The following is a 20,655-nucleotide window of genomic DNA, read 5'->3' on the forward strand; positions in this document are numbered from 1 at the left end:
TTTAAATAATCCCTAAAAAGTTTTTGAAGCAAGAATATGTAAAGATTAGAATGATAACCTGTGCTGATAACATGTTAAGTCAGTGTATTAAAAAATAAGTATTAGGGTTCAGCAGCAAGAGCACTTGTTGCTCTTCGGAAAGCTCTATATTCTACTCCCAGCACCACAGAGGAGCTCACAGCCATCTTTGTAACTCCGGTCCCAGGGAGTTTGACACCCTCTTCTAACCTCCCCAGGCAATAGGTACACATGTAGAGCACATACATACATGCAAGCAAAACATACACATAAAATAACTAAATAAACAGGAAACAATTTTTAAAGAAATACTAAGTATCAATAGTAGTCTTAAATTTTTTTAAATCACAGATACTTATGTTTTGATGATGAGAAATCAATGGCACATGTAGAGAAAAATGGATTTCTAAGACACATAGAATATTAAGAACACTTATAACTCAAATTCACATTTTAGATGGCTATGCAGTAAGTAGATCTTTCTCCAAAGATGACATACAAACAGCTAATGTGCCCATAGAACATTACAAACTATCAGAGAAATGGAAGCCAAATGGCAATCTGCCACTTCATGACATTAGAACAGTCTAAGGGAAGAAAAGTGGTGGTGATAATATGGAGAAACCAGGAGCCATGTACTGTTATCAAGACTGTAAAATCACATAGCCTCTAGAGTTAACAGCACAGCAGTCTATCAAAAATTTGTAACAAAACCATCCTATAATTCATCTATGCCACTTATGGATAGCACCTCAGAAGAACTAAAAGCATGCCTCAGAGATAATTGTACTCAGGTTTATAGCAGAAAGTGCTGTCTAGTTTTATGTCACCTTGAATCAAGCTAGAGTCATTTTGAAAAAGGAAAACTGGTGATGCCTTCACCAGACTGTCCCTGTTAACATTTTCTTGATTGATGCAGGAGGTCCCAGCTCACAGTGGACTTCCCTGGGGGTCGTGGTGCTGGGTATGTAAGAAACAGACTAAGCAAGTCAGGAACAGGGAGCCATTAAGGAGAACCCCTCCAAGGCCGCTGCATCAGCTCCCGCCTCTGGTTCCTGGCGTGACGTCCCAGGATGATGGGTTACAAGCTGTGAGATGAAATAAACCCTTCCTCCTTCATCATCTCACTGAGGCACAGTTACTACTCATGGGCTAAGAGGTGCAGGTAGTATTTGGGCAAGCTTTAAGCTTTGACAATTCCCTTTGAAGAAGGAAGAAAGGTAATTACTGGGCCAAGACTCAATCAAAGGATGACAAGCTGACAAGAAGGCGACTCAACTATTTCAACAGAAAAGCAGGGGGAAGTGCTGAAGAACTCAGGGTGACTAAGTTTCATTTGATATTTCAAATGATACACACAAAAGAAAAACAAGTCTGAAGAAGTACTAACATGTAAAATGTTAGTAAAATTAAAGCCCCAAACCAGCCTGTAACTCATCAAAATGTTAAAGCATTAAAGCTGAGGGAGGTGGTTTCTAGGGTAGGGCCTATTGCTTAAAATTAGGTAGTAGTTATGATAAAAGGAGAAATCATCTCATGAATTGTACATTAAGACTCTGATTTAAAAGAAGAAAAAACAGAATAATTTGAAACTGATAAACACTGTAATGTTCAAAATGAAGCCAGTGGTATATTTGCAAAACAGCAGAGAAGAGATGATTCCCCAGATATGAGTCTAAGAATGGCTTGTGACTTTCAGAAACATAAGTGACTACTGAGAACCAAAACAGAATTCATTCAACTCAAATGGGCTATACTTTTCAAGTAAATTATCTCAAAACAGATTAAAAAAAAACAAAAACAAACAAACAAAAAAAACCACTTAAGTAAAATGGGAAACTATGACATCTAGAGAAAAATACAAAAGAAAAATCCGTATGATGTTCAATTTGGTGATTCCTAAAAGGGAATATTGAAAATCTGGCCCTATTAAAGAGGAGACCTGCTCTATCAGTGACTGTTAGAGGGAAGGCTAAGACACAGTAAAAGAACTCACCTATAAAACATACAGTATGATGAAGGATTTGTACTCCACAACAGTTAAATTCCAAAAGAAAACAATATAGTTCAAAAAATATAGGCAATGATCTATCTGAACAGGTTCGGTATCAAAGATGTACAGACAGTAAATGTGCACCTCTGAAAGGATACTGGATATCATCTACCACTGCAGAAATGCTAACTAAAATAATGTGCTATCTCCACATGCCTATCAGATGGCTAAAACACTGAAAGTAGCCAAGTGCTGGTGAAAGTTCTAGAGTAACAAAAATTATCACCCAATCCTGACAAAAATACAAAATTCCATAAAAATATTTCAGAAGACAGTTTGGCAGTCTCTTAGAAAGCTTAACATAGTTTTACAAGATGCATTAATCAACTCTTAAGTATTTTCCCAACTCATGTGGAAACTTGTAACTACACAGAAAGCTACATATAAACATTTAGAGTAGCTTTGTACAAACGACTAAAAATGATGGTGGTCAGTAAGTAAATAAATCATGGTACATCTGTGCAATGATATATGAACCAATAATGAAAGGATTAACTATGAAGTCACACAAGACAGAGAAATGTTAAATGTATAGTTATGTCAAAGAAACCAAACAGAAGGCTGTAATTATACGGCAGGGAAAAGGCCTAACTACAGACACAAACGGAACAGTAGTTGTCAGGTTTTGGAGAAAGATGAACAGGTGATGTATAGATATTGTTTAGGACAGTAAAACTATTATGGATGGACATGTAACACAGTTTTTGTCAAAACTTTACATCAAAATAACTTTACATCAAAAAGACTGTTAAAGTATTTGGATTCCAAAAATTGAGAAGTAGAATAGTCCAAGATAGATTGTAGAGTGTGAAGACTCGATTGATGGAACTTAGCGACAGCTTATCTACCTAACGTGAGGCTGCAGCTGGAGCTCTACTATGAAAAAGAAAAAAAGTCTATTGACGGGTGGCGGTGGCACACGCCATTATTCCCAGCACTCAGGAGGCAGAGGCAGGTGGATCTCTGTGAGTTCTAGGACAGCCAGAACTGTTTCACAGAGAAACCCTGTCTCGAAAAACAAAAACAAAAAAATTTAAAAAAAAAGGTTTGGGAGGGAGTCTAACTATATGACAAATGTGTAAAGAGCATACACTAGAGATGGAGAAAGAATAACTAAGAGTGTAGTAATGCATTAGCACTGGACATATCAGTATAAACTAAGAACAAAATAGATCCATTTATTTACTATACAGATATTAGATTTAAGTATATATGTACACACACACACACACACACACACACACACACACACACACACGCCTACGCACAGAGTCCACTTAGGGTACCCAGAGAAAGTGACACCACAATAGCAAGAAACACATCCAGTGACCCAGGAGCCAAGGAAATACGCAGGAGAAGCCTGGAACATCTTGTAATAAGAGAAAACAAGGAAACCCATTGGTGATAGGGTTATATCAATGCAATCAGGAAAAATGAACAAGTCCTACCCAAAAGCTAGAGTAATTTGAGCTATAAAATAACAGTAGTATTAGGCTCTAATTAAAGTATTTTTAAAAATGTCCATGAGTTCACACTAATATTAAATAAAAGAGCAAGTAAGTAAATGGAGAAAACATAAATATGTGTAGAGTTTTGAACAGGGATATATGGATTCTGCTCTCTCCAGGAGGTTGAGGATAATTTCCTACCTCTTAAGTATGGGATGTACATAAAAATATCCTTCAAAGATCACTACATGGTAGGGGCTGGAGAGATGGCTCAGCGGTTAAGGGCACTGGCTTCTCTTTCAGAGGTCTTGAGTTCAATTCCCAGCAACCACATGGTGGCTCACAGCCATACATAATGAGATCTGGTGCCCTTTTATGGCCTGCAGGCATGCATGCAGGCAGAACACTGTATACATAATAAATAAATTAAAAAAAAAAAAACACCAAAGATCATAACATGGGAGGAAGATCCACCTCAGAATGGAAACTGACACACTCGGCTAGGCAGGCTGTCAAGGTTCACATCAACAATGGTGAAATCATGCTGACATGATGTGAGAACAATGGCATTCTCCCTCTGTGGTCCTTTCCCCCAAGGCCTGAACCCCGATGTGATCATACTAATATCAAGTTTCAAGGAAGGAACACTGCACAAAATATCCCCATCAGTATTCATCAAAAGTGTCAAGATCATCAAGGTAAGGTCTGAAAAGCTATCACACCAAGAGGAACCGAAAGATGACTAATGTAGTGTGTTATCCTGAGTTGGTTCCTGGGATAAACAAAAGCTGTTAAGTAAAGGCTATGGAACTCTGAATGAAGCACTGGACTTCATTAATAATACATAGTTACATTGGTTTATTAATTCCGGGCAATGGACCATACTAACATAAAACATTACTGCTTCATTAATCACCTCTAAAGGTATAAAGACAGTAAATAAGGCTGGGCATTGAGGATCACAACTGTAATCTCAGCACCCAGGAGGTAAAGGATTGCAGCAATCTGGAGGCCAGCATATCTCAGAGAAATAAGATAATACAAAAAATAATAAATAAAGTCAAACTTACTTCAATACTGAACATTCTTGCTTAAGATAACTCTGAACAATGGTTATGGTCTTTCACCAAATACTTAAAGAGAAAAGTAGAGAACTGTGGACCAGATATAAGAAGAAATAGGTATATCTGATAAAGCAACGATTAAGTAATATGGATAAAATGACTGGAGGCAGATAAGAAGCTAAGAATACAAGAGCCTCAATTTCTTCCCCACCTCATCCCAGTAGTAGAGGATCATACATAGAACCTTGTGCATACTAAGCAGGTACTTACCAACTAGCCTTTGGGTTGTTTGAGGCAGGATCCCAGAGCATGGCTCAGACCAGTCTTCAATTCATTATGTAGCCCATGCTGTTTTCAAATTTAAGATCTTTCTGCCTCTAAACTACTAGAATTAGAGACATATACTAATGTGGTTGGCTTTAAGTGGTCCTTTTTATTGTTATAATTAGGGACCCTGACTGTACAGCTGTATGCTAGTAGATCTGCTAATGATAGAAACTGAGAAAGAAAAACACCTTGAATAATAAATACAGTACCCAAGTAATCTTGATAAGTTGGGAAGATTGAATGTAGTAGTCAAGTTAGCTTTAAAAAGTCATTGATGTGGGTCTGAAGAAATGGCTCAGCAGTTAAGAGCACTTGCTGCTCTTCCAGAGGACCCAGGTTTGTATCCCAGCTCCCACATCAGGCTCATAAACAGCTCTAACTCCAGCTCCAGGGGATCCAATAGGCCTCTTCTGGCCTCCACAGGTAGACACGCAAATAAACAAAAATAAAAATAAAAATTAATATTTAAAACATCATTTATGTACTAAAAAATAAAAGTATAAGACGGGAGACCGGGGACATAACAACCCAAGAGCAACAATGAGTGGGGCTGAAGAAATGACTGCAGTTTGAGTACTTGCTGTTCTTGCAGAGTACCTGCGTTCAGTTCCCAGCACCCACACTGGGTGGCGCACAACTGTCTATAACTCTAGTTCCAGGGGATTTGAAACTCCTGACCTCCTGGGGCACCCACCCATGTGTACCTACCCATATGCACACATACATATACGTATAATTTAAAATAAAATTTAAAAAGAAAACTAAACTTGTGTGACTATAGTGATTTCAATGACTTGTGAGAAATGGCTAACCAAAAACTTAATTGTCACTATATTAAGTACAAATTATTATAATGAATGGGGTGACCTAAAGCTCACCATATTATATTTGGGATACAGACTAAATGTTGACAGCACAATTCAAAAACACAAAGAACATATATCTAAAGGAAAAGAATCATGACAGCAGATGTCCATGTGACACCAACTAGCATGGCTATGACAGTGGTCTTTAAAAATCTCAGTTGTAGGGGCTAGGGAGATACAAAATACTTGCTGTTCAAGCATGAAGAACCTGAGTTTGATCCTTAGCACTTACATAAAAAGCTGGACATGGTAGTGTGGGCTTGTAATCACAGGGCTGGAGAGGAGACAAGATTTATGCAACTCACTGGCCATCAATCAATCTAGCTGAATGATGACCTACAAGTTCCAGTAAGAGGACCTGTCTCAAAAAATAAATTAGATTCTCCTGCTCCTAAAGTATGACATCCAACACTATTCTCTTCCTTCTATTGGTACTGACACATGTCCACTGATACCTATACAATGTATGTGACTTGTGAAAACATATGCATACACACACACACACACACACACACACACACACACACACACACACACACACCTAACCCTCAATTACAGACTGTAGATGAAGCTCAAATGGTAGAGTGCCTAGCATGCGCAAGGTCCTGGCTTGATTCCCAGTACTACATAATCAGGGCATGGTGGTACCTAACTATAACCTCAGCATTTAGGAGGTGTGATGCAGGATGGGGGATGGGGGAACCACAAGTTGGAGGTCATCCTCCACTTAGTTCAAGACCAGCTTAGAAACAGTGCCCTATCTAAAAGACAAAACCTTCTCAAATGTAATTCTCACAATCAAGATTCTCTTAATAGGCTAAGAGTGGAATGAATTATAGATACCATTCTTGGCGTTTAGAGTGATTTCATTTTTCAGTGATGTTTCAGAGGGGCATTAAAATAGGAAAACAAATAAATAAGCATTAAGTAGCTTTCCTATTCAGTTATAACTAAAGAAGGGCACAAGCAGTATGATAAGAAAGTCTACCTATTCACTTGAAGCCAGGTGGTGGCTCCTACCTTCACTGGGAATTTAAGGCAGAAGGATCATCGTAAGTTTGAGTCTAGCACGGCTTACACACTAAAACCACTACTTGCCTTATACTGATTGACTAGTTCCACATTCTAGGAGGCTGAAACCCCAAAGGGAAGCCATATCTGCAGTTTCTGAGCTCTGTCTATGGTTTGCTGTTGTTATAGTTTAGCTTGAATTTAGCAGATCGGGCAATGAACGAAACTCAGGGTTAAGTGGAGTGCCACTGTTCAATACTCCATCAAAACGTCAAGGGCCTCACTACAAACTAGCAAGGGCAGCCCTTAGAGGCCTGGCCACTGTGTGCTTACTCTCCTGTATGCTCTCTCCACAGGCTATCTCAGGCTAAATGAGAAGACCAGACAGAGACTCTTGGACATAAAAGTCGTCCATCCTTGTTTCACCACATTTGAAATTTTAAGTAAACTAGCACAGAGATGCCAAAATTTAATTCCTTCAACTTTTTCAAAGGAGAAAATAAATATATACTTGTGGTTTGCATGGTTATTCACTCAAGCTGCTTCCAAAACAATACAGGGCTAAGTAAACACCCAAGATTACGGCCACAGAGTCTCTCAAGCCAACAACTGTTTGCTTCCTATGTTGTACTAAATGTGGTCACCTGCAATCCACCTCGGTAGCGAGTCCTCCTGGCTGCACAGTCCACATTACTCCAGTGGCTACACGGGGTTATGATTAAGAACTAAAACAGCAAAGAGAACGGCAGGCGGAGCCATTTGCTAACAGCTACCGTGTCAAAAACACGCAGTGAGGAACTGAGCACACTGTCTCTAAAACTGCAGCAACCCTCTGAGAAGGTGGAGACTCCTTTTTCTCAGATTTAACAAAACGTGTGAGTTTGGCAAAATGCTACTGAGAAACTGAAAATAGAAAGAGAGGCTAATCCTTTATTTAGGTTGGCTATAATTTTACTTTTATTAGGCTACTTGTAATAGGACATAAATACTAGAGGAAGTTCAGGACTGAACTTTAATTCTTAGCTCTGTCTCATATCACTAGAAATGTGATACAGAAAGATGACCAATCTCTTTAAGCCTCCTTTTACTCATCTGTAAAACAAGGGACAATAAATCCTACCTTTATCAGAGGACCATTTTAAAAGTTAAAAGGACACATAGAAACACAACTGAATGCTGTTATGAGCTATACTTAAAATAATTTGACATTACTATTAACATGTATATCTAATATTTCCAAAACCAAGATTAAAAGTGTAATTTGATATTAGAAATAAAGCATGTTGGTATCAACCTATTAGATAGCAATCTAGCATGTCAAATGCAAATAATTAAGATTTGCTGCTCCAAAATTATTGTTGTTGTTGTTTTAAATAATGTTCAGCCAGGAAGGGTGACTTCTAACTATAATCCCAACATTGGGAAGCCTGACGTTTCAGGCTATTCTCAACTATACAGTGAGATGCTATCTAACATGCCACCATCACCACCACAAGTAAAATAAATAAAATCTTGTGCTGGTTTGAAAGAAAATGGCTCCCACAAGGAGTAGCACTATTAGGAGGTGCACTTTTGTTGGAGTAGGTGTGGCCTTGTTGGAGAAAGTGTGTCGCTATGGGGGTGGGCTTTGAGGTCTCCTATGCTCAAGCTACACCGATGTGGCACAGAGTCACTTCCTGTTGCCTGCAGATCAAGATGCAGAACTCTCAATTCCTTCTCCAGCACCATGTCTGCCTATACACCACTATGTTTAACACCATGATGGCAGATGGTCTAAACCTCTGATACTGTAAGCCAGCCCCAATTATGTTTTCCATTATAAGAGTTGCTGTGGTCATGGGGTCTCTTCAGAGCAACAGAAACCCTAACTAAGACAGATCTACTCTCCATTTCTCTATGGCCTTAATACTACATAGACCTGGATGTCCTTAGAAGAAGGGTAAAGTATGGTGGAGAAGGCAGAGGAGAAGAAAGGAAGGAACCTCTTGCCTGAAGGAATATTTAGAGATGAATAGATGAAGAGTACAAGGAACGTTCATTAACACTGGCTTAAATCCCCATCTCATGACCTTATAACCTACCGTCACAGAGCAAAATTACCTAGACTTTGGCAACAGATAAGAAGAAAAGCAGCAATAATGAGGTAGATAGTGATAACTATATGCCCTTTTCTACTAGCCATGCTAATTTCTACTTACTCTAGTTAACTATCTATTCACTATTTTAGGGTTTAGGGTGAAATCTATACTAACTTTCAGAAATAGTCTTTTTTGTTTTTGTTTTGTTTTGTTTTGGAGACAAGGTCTCACTATGCAGCTCCGGGTAGCCTGAAACTCTCTATTTAGGACAGAGTGGCCTCACACAGAGATCGTCCCTCTGCTTGCCAAAATAATTTTAAGTAATTGAAAGAAAAAATTTCTAGGAGACAGTCGTGCTGCTTTCTTTGTGGTATAGCTTTAAATGTTGTCTTATATTTGTGACTTAGCTATCTACTTCAGGCATTACTGGGATAGCTGATAGTTTGAGTTTCACAGGGATCTTTACAGCCTGAGCTCATAAAACAATAAAAACAATAAGACTTGCAAAAATATGACAGAATTAACCTTAGAAACAGAAGACCTCAGAGTTCCAGCAGTGACAGTTCACTCTTATCTGGAAAAAAATCAGGTACTGCCTTATTCCTGCTTCTTCATCTGTCAAATGAGTTTATCATTACACACAAATTACACTGCTACCTGCTAGGTACTATAAAAAGATCTCTTCTGATAAAAAGATGTTGAGGAAAAAACTTCAGTTTTGGTTATTTTGAATTCCCATAAATACATCTTCCCCCAAATAAAGTTGAAAGGCCTTCACACAAAATTTAATTAAATGAGTCTCCTTTGATATATCTTGACATGAGTTATACTTGTTTTTCCTAGGCTAATGATTCATTTGTTTTTCTTTCTCTCTCTCTGGAAAATTTACCTTTATCCTTATCCAATGGTTCCTGGGAAAGAATAGTGGACAGTACCGCGTTTTTCCACACCCCAGTCTCCTGAGCTAGAGTAGCTAAGAAATGCAGCTCACCGCTGCCGCTCTCCATCAGCGTCTCATGAGCTACCTATAAATATTAAATAGACACATCATTTAGATGCTTTCAAGTTTAACCAAATCAGCTCAACTCATTAAACTATATCCATATTTAATAGGTCAATAAGCTCACCTGCACCAATGTCTGAAACTGTTCCCACTGTTTATCTGATAACTCAACAGGTAGACATAATAAAAGTTCAACACAGCTTCTAAAAAAGAAAAGAATACAAATGATTATTGAAAGTAAAAGTAAAACAAAACCAATAATTCTTGTATCAGTACAGTCTTCATTAACTATTTTAAATAAAATCTACTCTAAATTAAATAGTCATAAAGCCTGAGAAAACAAAGTTTAAGAAAAAATTAATTATGGTCTTTGATTAATTTTTCACAGTGCTACTTACAATGCCAAGCGTTCCAGAACCAAGGCGACACTTTCACATTCAGAGGTGAGGTATGGTCGAGCTTTAACATAACTCTGGATGGCCACTGTGTATACCTCCAGTAAAGGTAAGGGGTCTTCTGAGGTTTTCCATTTCTCTGCATATTCAAGGAGTGTCTGTTTTAGAAGGAATAATAAAACATATTCAAATGTAAATAAAAACTACACATTGACTAATTCAACTTTTTTTCTTTTCCAACCATTTTGGACAAACATGTTTCCAAAAATTTTGAAGGACAACAAAAAAAGCAGTTTGTGCCAGGTAGTGATCTCACCCGTCTTTAATCCCAACACATGGGAGGCAGGTACATCTCTGGGAGTTCGAGACCAGCCTAGTCTACAAAGCAAGTTCTAGGATAGCCAGAGCTGTTAATACAGAGAAACCCTGTCTCAAAAAACCAAAATAAATAAACAAACTCTTTCAAAAAGCAGTTTGAGCCAGGCAGTAGTGGCGCATGCCTTTAATCCCAGAACTCGGAACGCAGAGCCGGGTAGATCTCTGTGAGTTTGAAGGCAGCCTGGCCTACAGAGATCCAGTACAGGCACCAAAACTACAGAGAAACCCTGTCTCAAAAAACAAACAAACAAACAACAAAAAACAAAAAAAAAGCAGTTTGTATTAAATATTAAAGATTTAGTCTTGTTTCAAAGAGATGAAAAATGAAGTGACTCACTAAGCAGCAGCAGCAGCACCATTTCATCACAGCTGGTTTAAAATTGGGCAATACAGAACCAAGTCCACCATGCCATATAAACTCCCAGGCCTAGCTCCTGTCCAGAAACTCCTACACTGTCTTTTCTTGGTGAATCCTACCCACTCCCCAGAACCATGTCCTACAAAGCCACTCCCTAAAGTAGCTCTCAACACTTAGTACCTGAAGCAGCCCCGCCTAAGGCAAGCTAGAACATCACATCAGAAACAACCAATAAAACAGATTAACATGCCAAAGCCACATCACAAAACACGAACAAAAAAGGCCAACAGTCTGACCCCAAGCCCACGAGTTTTGCAGTCATGTTCTCCAGTGAGAACTACCTGGATGAAGTCCAGGACACAGAATGCAAATGAACCGTCACAAACTATACCTTTATCAGAGACTTCAAGGTATTTAAAGAAGACTTACATAGCTCAATGAACCTAAAGAGGTTATCAGTCAGTTGTGTGATGGCCAAGAAACACAACATACACACTGAATGGAATGAAGAGAATTTAGGATTTGAAAAGTGAATTCAGTAAAATGACTAAGGTTAGTGGGAGTTGAAATTAAGATGAACCTTGTCCTGGTTTTGTTTGTTGTCAATTTGACACAGGAAACCAAAACTGGGAAATTGCCTCTGTCAGATTTGCCTATGGGCAAACCTCTGGGGCATCTTCTTGATTTATGATTGATGTGGGAGGGCCCAGTCAATTGTGGACAGTGCCAGCCCTGGGCAGGTGGTCTTCAGTATAAGAAAGCAGGCTGAGCAGCCATGAGGAGTAAGCCAGTAAGAAGCACTCCTCCAGGAGCACTGTGTGAGTTCCTGCCTTGAGTACCCTAGGTGATGGAGTATACTGCTTTTGGTCACGGCATTTTATCAGAGAAATAGAAAACCTAACTAAGACAAAAACTGAGAACAGGTTTGTGGAACATTGCTTGTGACAGACCTGACCATGTTTTGGGGAGGACCATGGAAGGACTCTGGAACTGTGTGTTAGAAAAGCCATCAAGTGTTCAGAGCTTAATAAGCTATTGTGAGAATTTAAAAGACGGTAATAAAAAAAAAGGCAGTGAATCTGATTCAAGGCTTGGCTCGTAAAGTTTCAGAGGGATATTCTGAAAGTCCCTTAAAGACCATCAGGGTCCTTAAATATTTTCAATCACAAATCTGTGGTTCTGGTCAGCTGGGACTGAAGAATTAGCCATGATTAAGAAGAAACCAGCATCATTGGGGTCAAATCTTCTGGGTAGAGTTTCCTGAGGTTCAGTACACAGAAGCTGTGGTCCAGAGGCAGCCAATGCTGTATTTTTTCCTGGCAGCCAAACTTGGTCAAGTGTTAGTTTCCCAGGTGTTACTGGTTTTGAAGAAATGAAGGAGTCATGCCATAGTTGAAGAAAAATAAATAAACAAAAACAAAAAACTTTCTATGATATAAACAGACAAGGAATTTATGTCCAACAAACTAGTCCTACAGAGAATACTGTAAACAATACTTAATGCGGAAGAGAGGAATAAACATAGCCAATAGACTATAGAAAGAAAACAAAGGAAGCTATAATGACTAAAACACAAGATATGACAATATAAACAGTATGTGTGCACGTGAGTGTACACACACACACACACACACACACACACACACATACACATCTATTGACAGTAACTTTAAATGTTAATGGTCTCAATTCCCCAATCAAAAAACATGAATGGAATAAGAAACAAAACCCAAGCTGGTTAAGGCCTTTAATCTTAACCAACACTGGGAAGGCAGAAGCAGGATTAGTTGAGGCCAGAATGTGCTACACAGTGCATTCCATAGAGACACTGTCTCAAACAAAACAAATTAAAAAAAAAAATCTTTCTGCTGTCTACAAGAAACTTTAAAGATAAGCACCACCTTAAAGAGAAAGAATAGAGTCGGGAGGTGGTGGTGGCATGGCGGCTGTGGCGCACCACACCTTTAATCCCAGCACTTGGGAGGCAGAGGCAGGCAGAGCTCTGTGAGTTCAAAGCCAGCCTGGTCTACAAAGCGAGTTCCAGGACAGCTAAGACTGTTACACAGAGAAACCCTGTCTCAAAAAATCAGAGAGAGAGAGAAACATATCCCAAACAAATGGAACCAGGAAGAAAGCAGCTGTCATTATCCTAATTCTGACAAAACAGGCTTCAAACCAAATTAGTCAGAAGAGAAAAGGAAGGGCATTTCCATCTAATCAATGGACAGTTAACTGAGAAGACATTCCAACACTAAACACACATGTATCACACTCTGACACACCCAATGTCATAAAATGATTATTACTGGAATTAAAGACACTGATTAACTCCAATTCAGTATAGGAGGTGATTTCAATACCCCACTTTCTCCTATAAGTAGGTCATCTGGACAAAAATTAAAAGAATTAAATTTTATCATACTGATCAAATAGACCTAACAGGTCCATAGAGTATTTCTCCCAAATTCCAAAGAATACACATTCCACTCTGGAGCCCATGGAAGCTTTTCTAAAACAGAACATAGCCTGGGACACAAAACATTTTTTTTTCCCCGAGACAGGGTTTCTCTGTGCAGCTTTGTGCCTTTCCTGGAACTCACTTTGTAGACCAGGCTGGCCTGGAACTCACAGAGATCCACCTGGCTCTGCCTCCCAAGTGCTGGGATTAAAGGCATGTGCCACCACCGCCCGGCCACAAAACAAATCTTAACAAGTTCAGAAAAACTGAAATAATTCTGTATGTCCTATCTGACTACAAAATGAAATAGTGTAAAATCAACAGCAAATGAATGTCTAGTAGCTACACAAAGTCACAGAGATTAAATAACATATTACTAAATGATGAATGGATCAAAGAAATAAAAAACAAATAAAAAAATTACCAGAATTAAAGGAAAATGAAGACACAACGAAACAAAATCTCTGGAACACTGTCCTGAAAGGGAAATTTGCAGCTATCAGCTCCTACATTAAAAAAAAAACTCAGAAAGCATACAAAAATGACTTAATGATGTAACTTAGGAATTGAAAAATAAGAACAAACCACACCAAAATTCAGTATATAGAAAGAAATAATAAAAGTCAGAGTATAAATTAATGCCATAAACACAAAGAAAACATTACAAGAATCAATGAATCTAAAAGCTAGTCAGTTAAAAAAATAAGATTTATTTATTTATTATGTATACAGTGTTCTGTTTGCATGTGTCCCTGCAGGCCAGAAGAGGGCGTCAGATCTCATTACAAGTGGTTGTGAGCCACCATGTGGTTGCTGGGAATTGAACTCAGGACCTCTGGAAGAGCAGTCAGTGCTCTTAACCTCTGAGCCATCTATTTCAAATATAGTTTTAAGACCTATACTTAATTTAGAAAATCTCAAAGAAATGGATTAATCTAAAACTTTATCTAAACCACTAAAGTAAAATCAAGAAGAGCTCAACAACGTCAACAGACCATAGCAAATAAGGAGATCAAACAGTAATAAGAACCCTTTCCTGGGGCTGGAGAAATGGCTCAGTGGGTAAGAACACCTGCTGCTCTTCCAGAGAGGACCAGGGTTTGGATCTGAGCTCACAGCTCCCTGTAATTCCAGCTCCAATGGATCCAATGCCCTCTTCTGGTCTCTATGGGTACTCAAATACACATGTACATATACATAAGCAGAAACCATGTACATATGAATAAAAATAAACAAATATTTAAAAAGACTTCTCACTAAGACAAGCCCAGGCCCAGATGAATTCACAGAATTCTATCAGATTTTCTACAAAGAACTATAAACAGTATACTTAGCTACCTTGATCAAGATGGCTTTATCCTAGAGATAGAGATGATTTAGCATATGTAAATCATTAAAATAAAGTCATACAAATGGACAAACATCATGTGAGCATTTCAAGATGCAAAAAAGGCCTCTGACAAAACCCAACATGCCTTCAATAATGAAAACCCCAGAGAAGTACTCTGTGCCTGCTTTGAGCTACTCTGCAGTTAGTTACCTGTCATGCACCTGCAGGCTTGGGCAATACACCAATCAGATTACTGTCAAGTGATCAGTGATGAGCATGAACACTGATCCTACCTCCACATACTAAAGGGATAGTAACCTCCAGGTGAATGCATCAACAGTACAATGAGGCTACAAGTACGTGGCCCATGCTGTGCTCATGGACCTAGAGGCCCACACCATGGATTCAGTGAGCTCAGAGCCCTTCTGGTAGATCAGGCTTGGTAACTTCTTAGGTGAGAGTAAAGCTGAGAATAAATGGGTCAAGACACTCCATAGAAGTTACAGAGTTGCCCGAGTTGCTCTTGGACATTGTGAGGAAGCTAAGAGCTGTGACTGCCTGCAGGGCTTTCAGCTGACCCAGTCCCTGGGTGGGAGATCTGGGTCTGGGATCCTCCTCATCAACAAGAGCTGAGAGGAGTATCTAGACAAAATCACCAACATCAGTGTAGTACATTCCCCCAGACTGTTGGACACAGCGGTTGAGCCCTACAATGCCACCCTTTCAGTCCATCAACTTGTTGACAACACAGATGAGACCTGTTGCTTTGAAAACAATCTGTGTGACTTAACACATCTACTTCAAAGGCTAAAGCTGATTATACCCACTTAAAGTGACACAAACTCTATTTGCCACCACAAGTAAGGTAACCACTTGCCTGAAAATATGGTGCCCTCTCTCCAACTACACTTCTTCATGCCTGGCTTTGTCTCCTTGACCAGTTGGGAAGCTAGTAGTACTCCATCCTGACGGTACCTGAGCTCACCCAGATGTCTGATGGCAAGATGATGACCATCTGTGACTCCCATTGCCCTCTACTGCCATGGGTTCTAATTGACAATAGGTGCCACGTGTCCATGAAGGAGGTGCAACAGATGCTTAACATCCAAACAAGAACAGTAGTGACCTAGTACAGCAGATCCCCAACAATGTGAAAATAGCTGTCTGTGACATTACACCTCAGGGACTAAATGTCTGTCACCTTCAATGCTAATTGCACCACCATTCAGGAAGTGTTCTAATGTATCTCAGAACAGGTCACAGCCATGTTCTGGTACAAGCTTCATGCACTGGTGGATGAAGGCACAGGTGAGACGTTGTTCTCCAAGGCTGAGAGCAACATGACTGCCCTGGTGCCTTACTACAGGCTGAAGAGAAGAAGGGGGAGGGGGAGTAGGAAGTAGCCCAGAGCTGTCTTAGCAGCTAAAGCATGGGAGCAGTGTGAACTCTTTATTCACTCATAGTTTGTCCGCTAGTCGTGTCCAATGTGCATTTGCTGCCCTATCCTAACATCACTTATACAGATAGCACTATTAAAGCAATTTCATAATGTGAGTAAAAGTCCCAGAAAAGAGAGAGCTTGAGGAAATCTTCAACATATAAAATAAAGGCTATATATGACAAATCCACAGCCAACAACATCATAAAGAAAGAAAAATTCAAGCCGGGCAGTGGTGGTGCACGCCTTTAAACCCAGCACTTGGGAGACAGAGGCAGGTGAATCTCTGTGAGTTCGAGGCTAGGCTGGTCTACAAAGCAAGTTCCAGGACAGCCAGGACTGTTACACAGAGAAATCCTAACTCAAAAATAGAGAGAGAGAGAGAGAGAGAGAGAGAGAGAGAGAGAGAGAGAGAGAGAGAGAGAGAGAGAATGAGTGAATCATGGGCACGCTCCCATTTATAACAGCCTCAAAGGAGTGGGGGGGGGAGAGAATAAATCTAATTAAGGTGAAAGACCTCTACAATTAAAACTTTAAATCAAGAGATTTAAGATAAAAGATGGAAAGACAGCCTGTGCTCATATCATAAAACATTGTGAAAATGGCCATTCTACCAAAAGCAATTTACAGATTGACTGCGATTCCAATAAAAATCCCATGACGTTTTCCACAGAAATGAGGGGATCCCTAAAATTGGTAAGTAACAACAGAAGACCCAGCATGGCCAAAGTAATACCAAGCAAATACAGTGCTAGGGAAATTGCAATTCCAGATATGTTACAGAGCAATAGTAATACAAACTGCACAGCACTGGCACAAAAACAGAAGAAGCAAATATGGGCACATAAAACTATAGGCATCTGATATCTGACAAAGACATCCAATATATGCACTGGAGAAGACAGTCATTGCCAACAAATGCTACTGGGAAAACTGGGTGACCACATGTAGAAAGATGAAATTAGACCCCTGTCTATCAAACAGCACAAGAGTCAACTCTAAAAGAATCAAAGACTTCATTCAATGCAGTACCTGAAACTCTGAAACTGCTACAAGAAAAAAGATCTGGGTGCAGGGAAAGACTTGCTGAGCAGGACTCCATCTGCCCAGTAATTAAAGCCAACCAAAGACAAATGGGACATCATTAAACTAAAGCTAAAGAACAATCAACTAAGTACATCTGAGAATTGATATCCAAGATAGTCAAAAGAACTTGAAAAAGAATCAAGATAATAAATGACAAACATAAAAGGGAGTGGGGATGGGGCGGGAACTACAGATCTGTAGAGTTCTCAAAAGAAATAAGTGGTTAACTTTTCAAAAAAGTGTTCAACATTCCTAGCAATTAGTGAAAAGCAAATTAAGACTATATTGAGATTTCATCTTACCCAGTCAAAATGGCCAAGATTAAGAAAACTGACAAGAAATGATGGTGAGGATATATGGTTGGTGGGTTTGCAAACTAGTACAGCCACTATGGAAATCAGTGTGGAGAAAAACATCTAAAAGTAGATCTATCAAATTTCCTATCTATACCCTTCCACAGCGTATGTCCCAATGATTCACATCTTATTCCACAGATACTTGCTTGGCCATGTTCTTTGCTGTTCTATTCACAATAGCCAGAAAATGGAAAACAGCCTACATGTCCTTCATCAGATGAATGAACAAATAAAAATGTAGTATGTAAACACAATGGATTATTTACTCAGCTGTAAAGAATTGAAATTTGCAGGAAAATGGACAGAACTAGGAAATATATACTGAGTGAGGTTACCTAGATCAAAAGACAAATTCCATACCTTCTTTCTCATTTGTGGACCCTAGCTCCAAATCTTTACAAATGTGGATATAACCTGGAGTAACTGCAGAAACCACTAAAGTCGAGAGGGACCAAGGGAGAGGAGGAGAGTTTAACATGGGTGCTATATGAAGGGGAAAATGGAAAAAAAAGGGGGTGGGCACCTTGAGAGGGGGGTTAAAGGGATAACTAACACTAAAGATGTTTGAAAAGGCTAGAGTTTACATACACACACACACATATACACACACATAGAACACACACACACACACACACACACACACACACACACAGTTTAAATGAAGTTGCACCACTTGGAGGGATAATGCTGCCCCCAAGAGTCAGAGGTTATCTAATAAAAAACCCCAGTGCCTCTCTTTGAGTTGTTGGTCAGGAGTCCAAGAAACTCCCAAAGCAATGTAAGCTACTGCCATTCTAGATTGCCTCCCACAACTTGAAGCTAAGACTCTACTGATGAAGACACCACACACTTTGAACACAGTACTTGGAGGAAATCAAACTGAAACTGACCTGGAAGCCTCCTCCCTGAATTCTAGTCTCTTACTATTTAAAGATGCTATGCAAGCTGACAGGGGGAAAACAAACAATATTCTTATCTAGCTGTAAACTATGAACCACAATGGCCATCAAGGCAAGATATTCCCAATATCTTGGGTACAATAGTGCCACCTATAATCTTGGGTATAATCAACAGCTGCCTAATTAATTAGACTTAAGAACCACTCAATAGGACTAAATTCATGTTGAGTGCTGTAAACCTAGCCAAATACTGTGGCTGGTGATGTCATGTACCCTAAAGGGAAATCTACTGCCTACTTTCTTAAATCTGTATAATTCCTAACTGCATTTTAAATACTTACCCTCTCTCACCACAGTGCATCATCTGCAACTGGTCAAATGCAGAGAACAACCACCCTACAAGGCTCAAGGAACACTGGAAGATTTTAGCAGCCAGAGAACCATGCTGTCCGTTATGAGACCCATCATATACGACAGGGAAACTACACCCATGAAATCTCAACAGTACAGCTGCCCAGACAAGACCAGCAATGACAATACCAACTGACATGCCAATAAAAACGGGAGAAACGGCAAAAGCTCCAGCCTTGGACAAAGAGCTACAGGTACTTAATGCTGCTGAGAGGAAGAATTAGTCTTCTCCTGGGACAAGCCACCTGACAGATTGTCCAATCCCAAGAGGTCAGCCCTAAACATATGTACATATTAGCAACACTAAATGGACAAGTTGTATTTACATATACATGTATGCTCATGTGCACACTTAACTATGTAACAATAATTATTCAATAAGAGGAGGTCAGAAATTTAAGGGGACAGGGAAATGTGGAAATTATGTAAGAAATTTAAATTAAAACAAAATAAAACTTTATTAATAAGGAAAGAAATTTTTTATAAGAGATTTTTTTTAAAGATTTATTTATTTATTATGTATACAACATTCTGCCTCCATGTAACCTTGCACACCAGAAGAGGGCACCAGATCTCATTACAGATGGTTGTAGTTGCTGGGAATTGAACTCAGGACCTCTGGAAGAGCAGTCGGTGCTCTTAACCTCTGAGCCATCTCTCCAGCCCCAGGAAAAAATTTTTTAAAGTACAACTCTGCTGTCCTTTCCTTTGGAGTACTGTGTTTTCTTCCATGGTCCTTAGCGGTTTTTTTTTATAGTTAATTACGGTTTTTTTTTATTAATTAAATTTTTTCATTTATTTTATATCCCGTCTGGCATTTCCCCTCCCTCCTGCCCTTCCATTCCCTTTTTTCCTAATTATACTTTTATTAAGCATTTTGAATGCTTTTAAACTTTTAAATGAAGTTTATTTCTAGGGCCAAAAGAAAATGGAAAATTGTTTTAAATAAGCTCATTTGTAATTTATTTGATAACAAAATATGACATAGGTTCCTCTTTTTACTTAAATGAGTATTCAGATATTTGACTCAAATACTTCCCAGATTCAAAGGAAGTTATTACATAATGCAGTATGGATAAAACTCATGGATACATTAACTAACTTGCAAATTATTCTATATATTTTATATTTGTATCATGTAATTTGAGAAATTTGTACAGTTCATTATTTCTCAGCTAATATGTTAAATATCTGAGTTTGAAGAAACTTTCCCTTATAATGCAGTTATACTAAAATAACACCCAATTGTAACCATGTAACTTACTTTTGTTTAATGAATAATCTAAGTAACATTTTAAGCCACAAACTGTTCTTCAACTCACTTTAATGTAAAGCAAATATTTTAGAGTCTAGATAATCTTCAATGTTTGATATAATTACTCATATAAATTAATTTCAAGGTTGATAATTGAGTTTTACATTTACTAAAGCAAAACAGATGTAATTAATATCATACAACATCTAGCTAAAGTGTAATAATAAAATTTTACATACTACTAGACAGAGTATAAGTTATGTGGTAGGTTTTGCAATCACATTTGTGAATGTCTATTAGATAGAATAGGCTTGCCTTACAGAAAAGGGAATTTTCTGGATGGCATCGAGGTTATATATTATAATGAACTAATTCTAGTCGAAGTTAGTAAAATGAATATTTCGCTTTTATTTGAAGCCACAA

The 20,655-nt window shown here is 38.7% G+C and overlaps 1 protein-coding gene and 1 pseudogene across 1 annotated transcript in view; one reads left to right on the top strand and one right to left on the bottom strand.

The window, feature by feature from the left end:
- The window catches only part of Znf292 (zinc finger protein 292), an 82,899-nt gene that overhangs the window by 26,083 nt on the left and 36,161 nt on the right, over positions 1-20,655 (bottom strand). The window contains exons 2-4 of the mRNA XM_028878504.2: positions 10,267-10,421; positions 9,993-10,071; positions 9,755-9,890 (exon numbers count right to left, since the gene is read on the bottom strand). Of these exons, the coding sequence (XP_028734337.1) occupies positions 9,755-9,890; positions 9,993-10,071; positions 10,267-10,421 (370 nt within the window). The remainder of the gene's footprint in view (positions 1-9,754; positions 9,891-9,992; positions 10,072-10,266; positions 10,422-20,655) is intronic.
- LOC114699422 lies at positions 15,151-16,230 on the top strand (annotated as a pseudogene).

The sequence above is a fragment of the Peromyscus leucopus genome, chromosome 2, assembly GCF_004664715.2.
Source record: "Peromyscus leucopus breed LL Stock chromosome 2, UCI_PerLeu_2.1, whole genome shotgun sequence".
NCBI lineage: Eukaryota > Metazoa > Chordata > Mammalia > Rodentia > Cricetidae > Peromyscus > Peromyscus leucopus.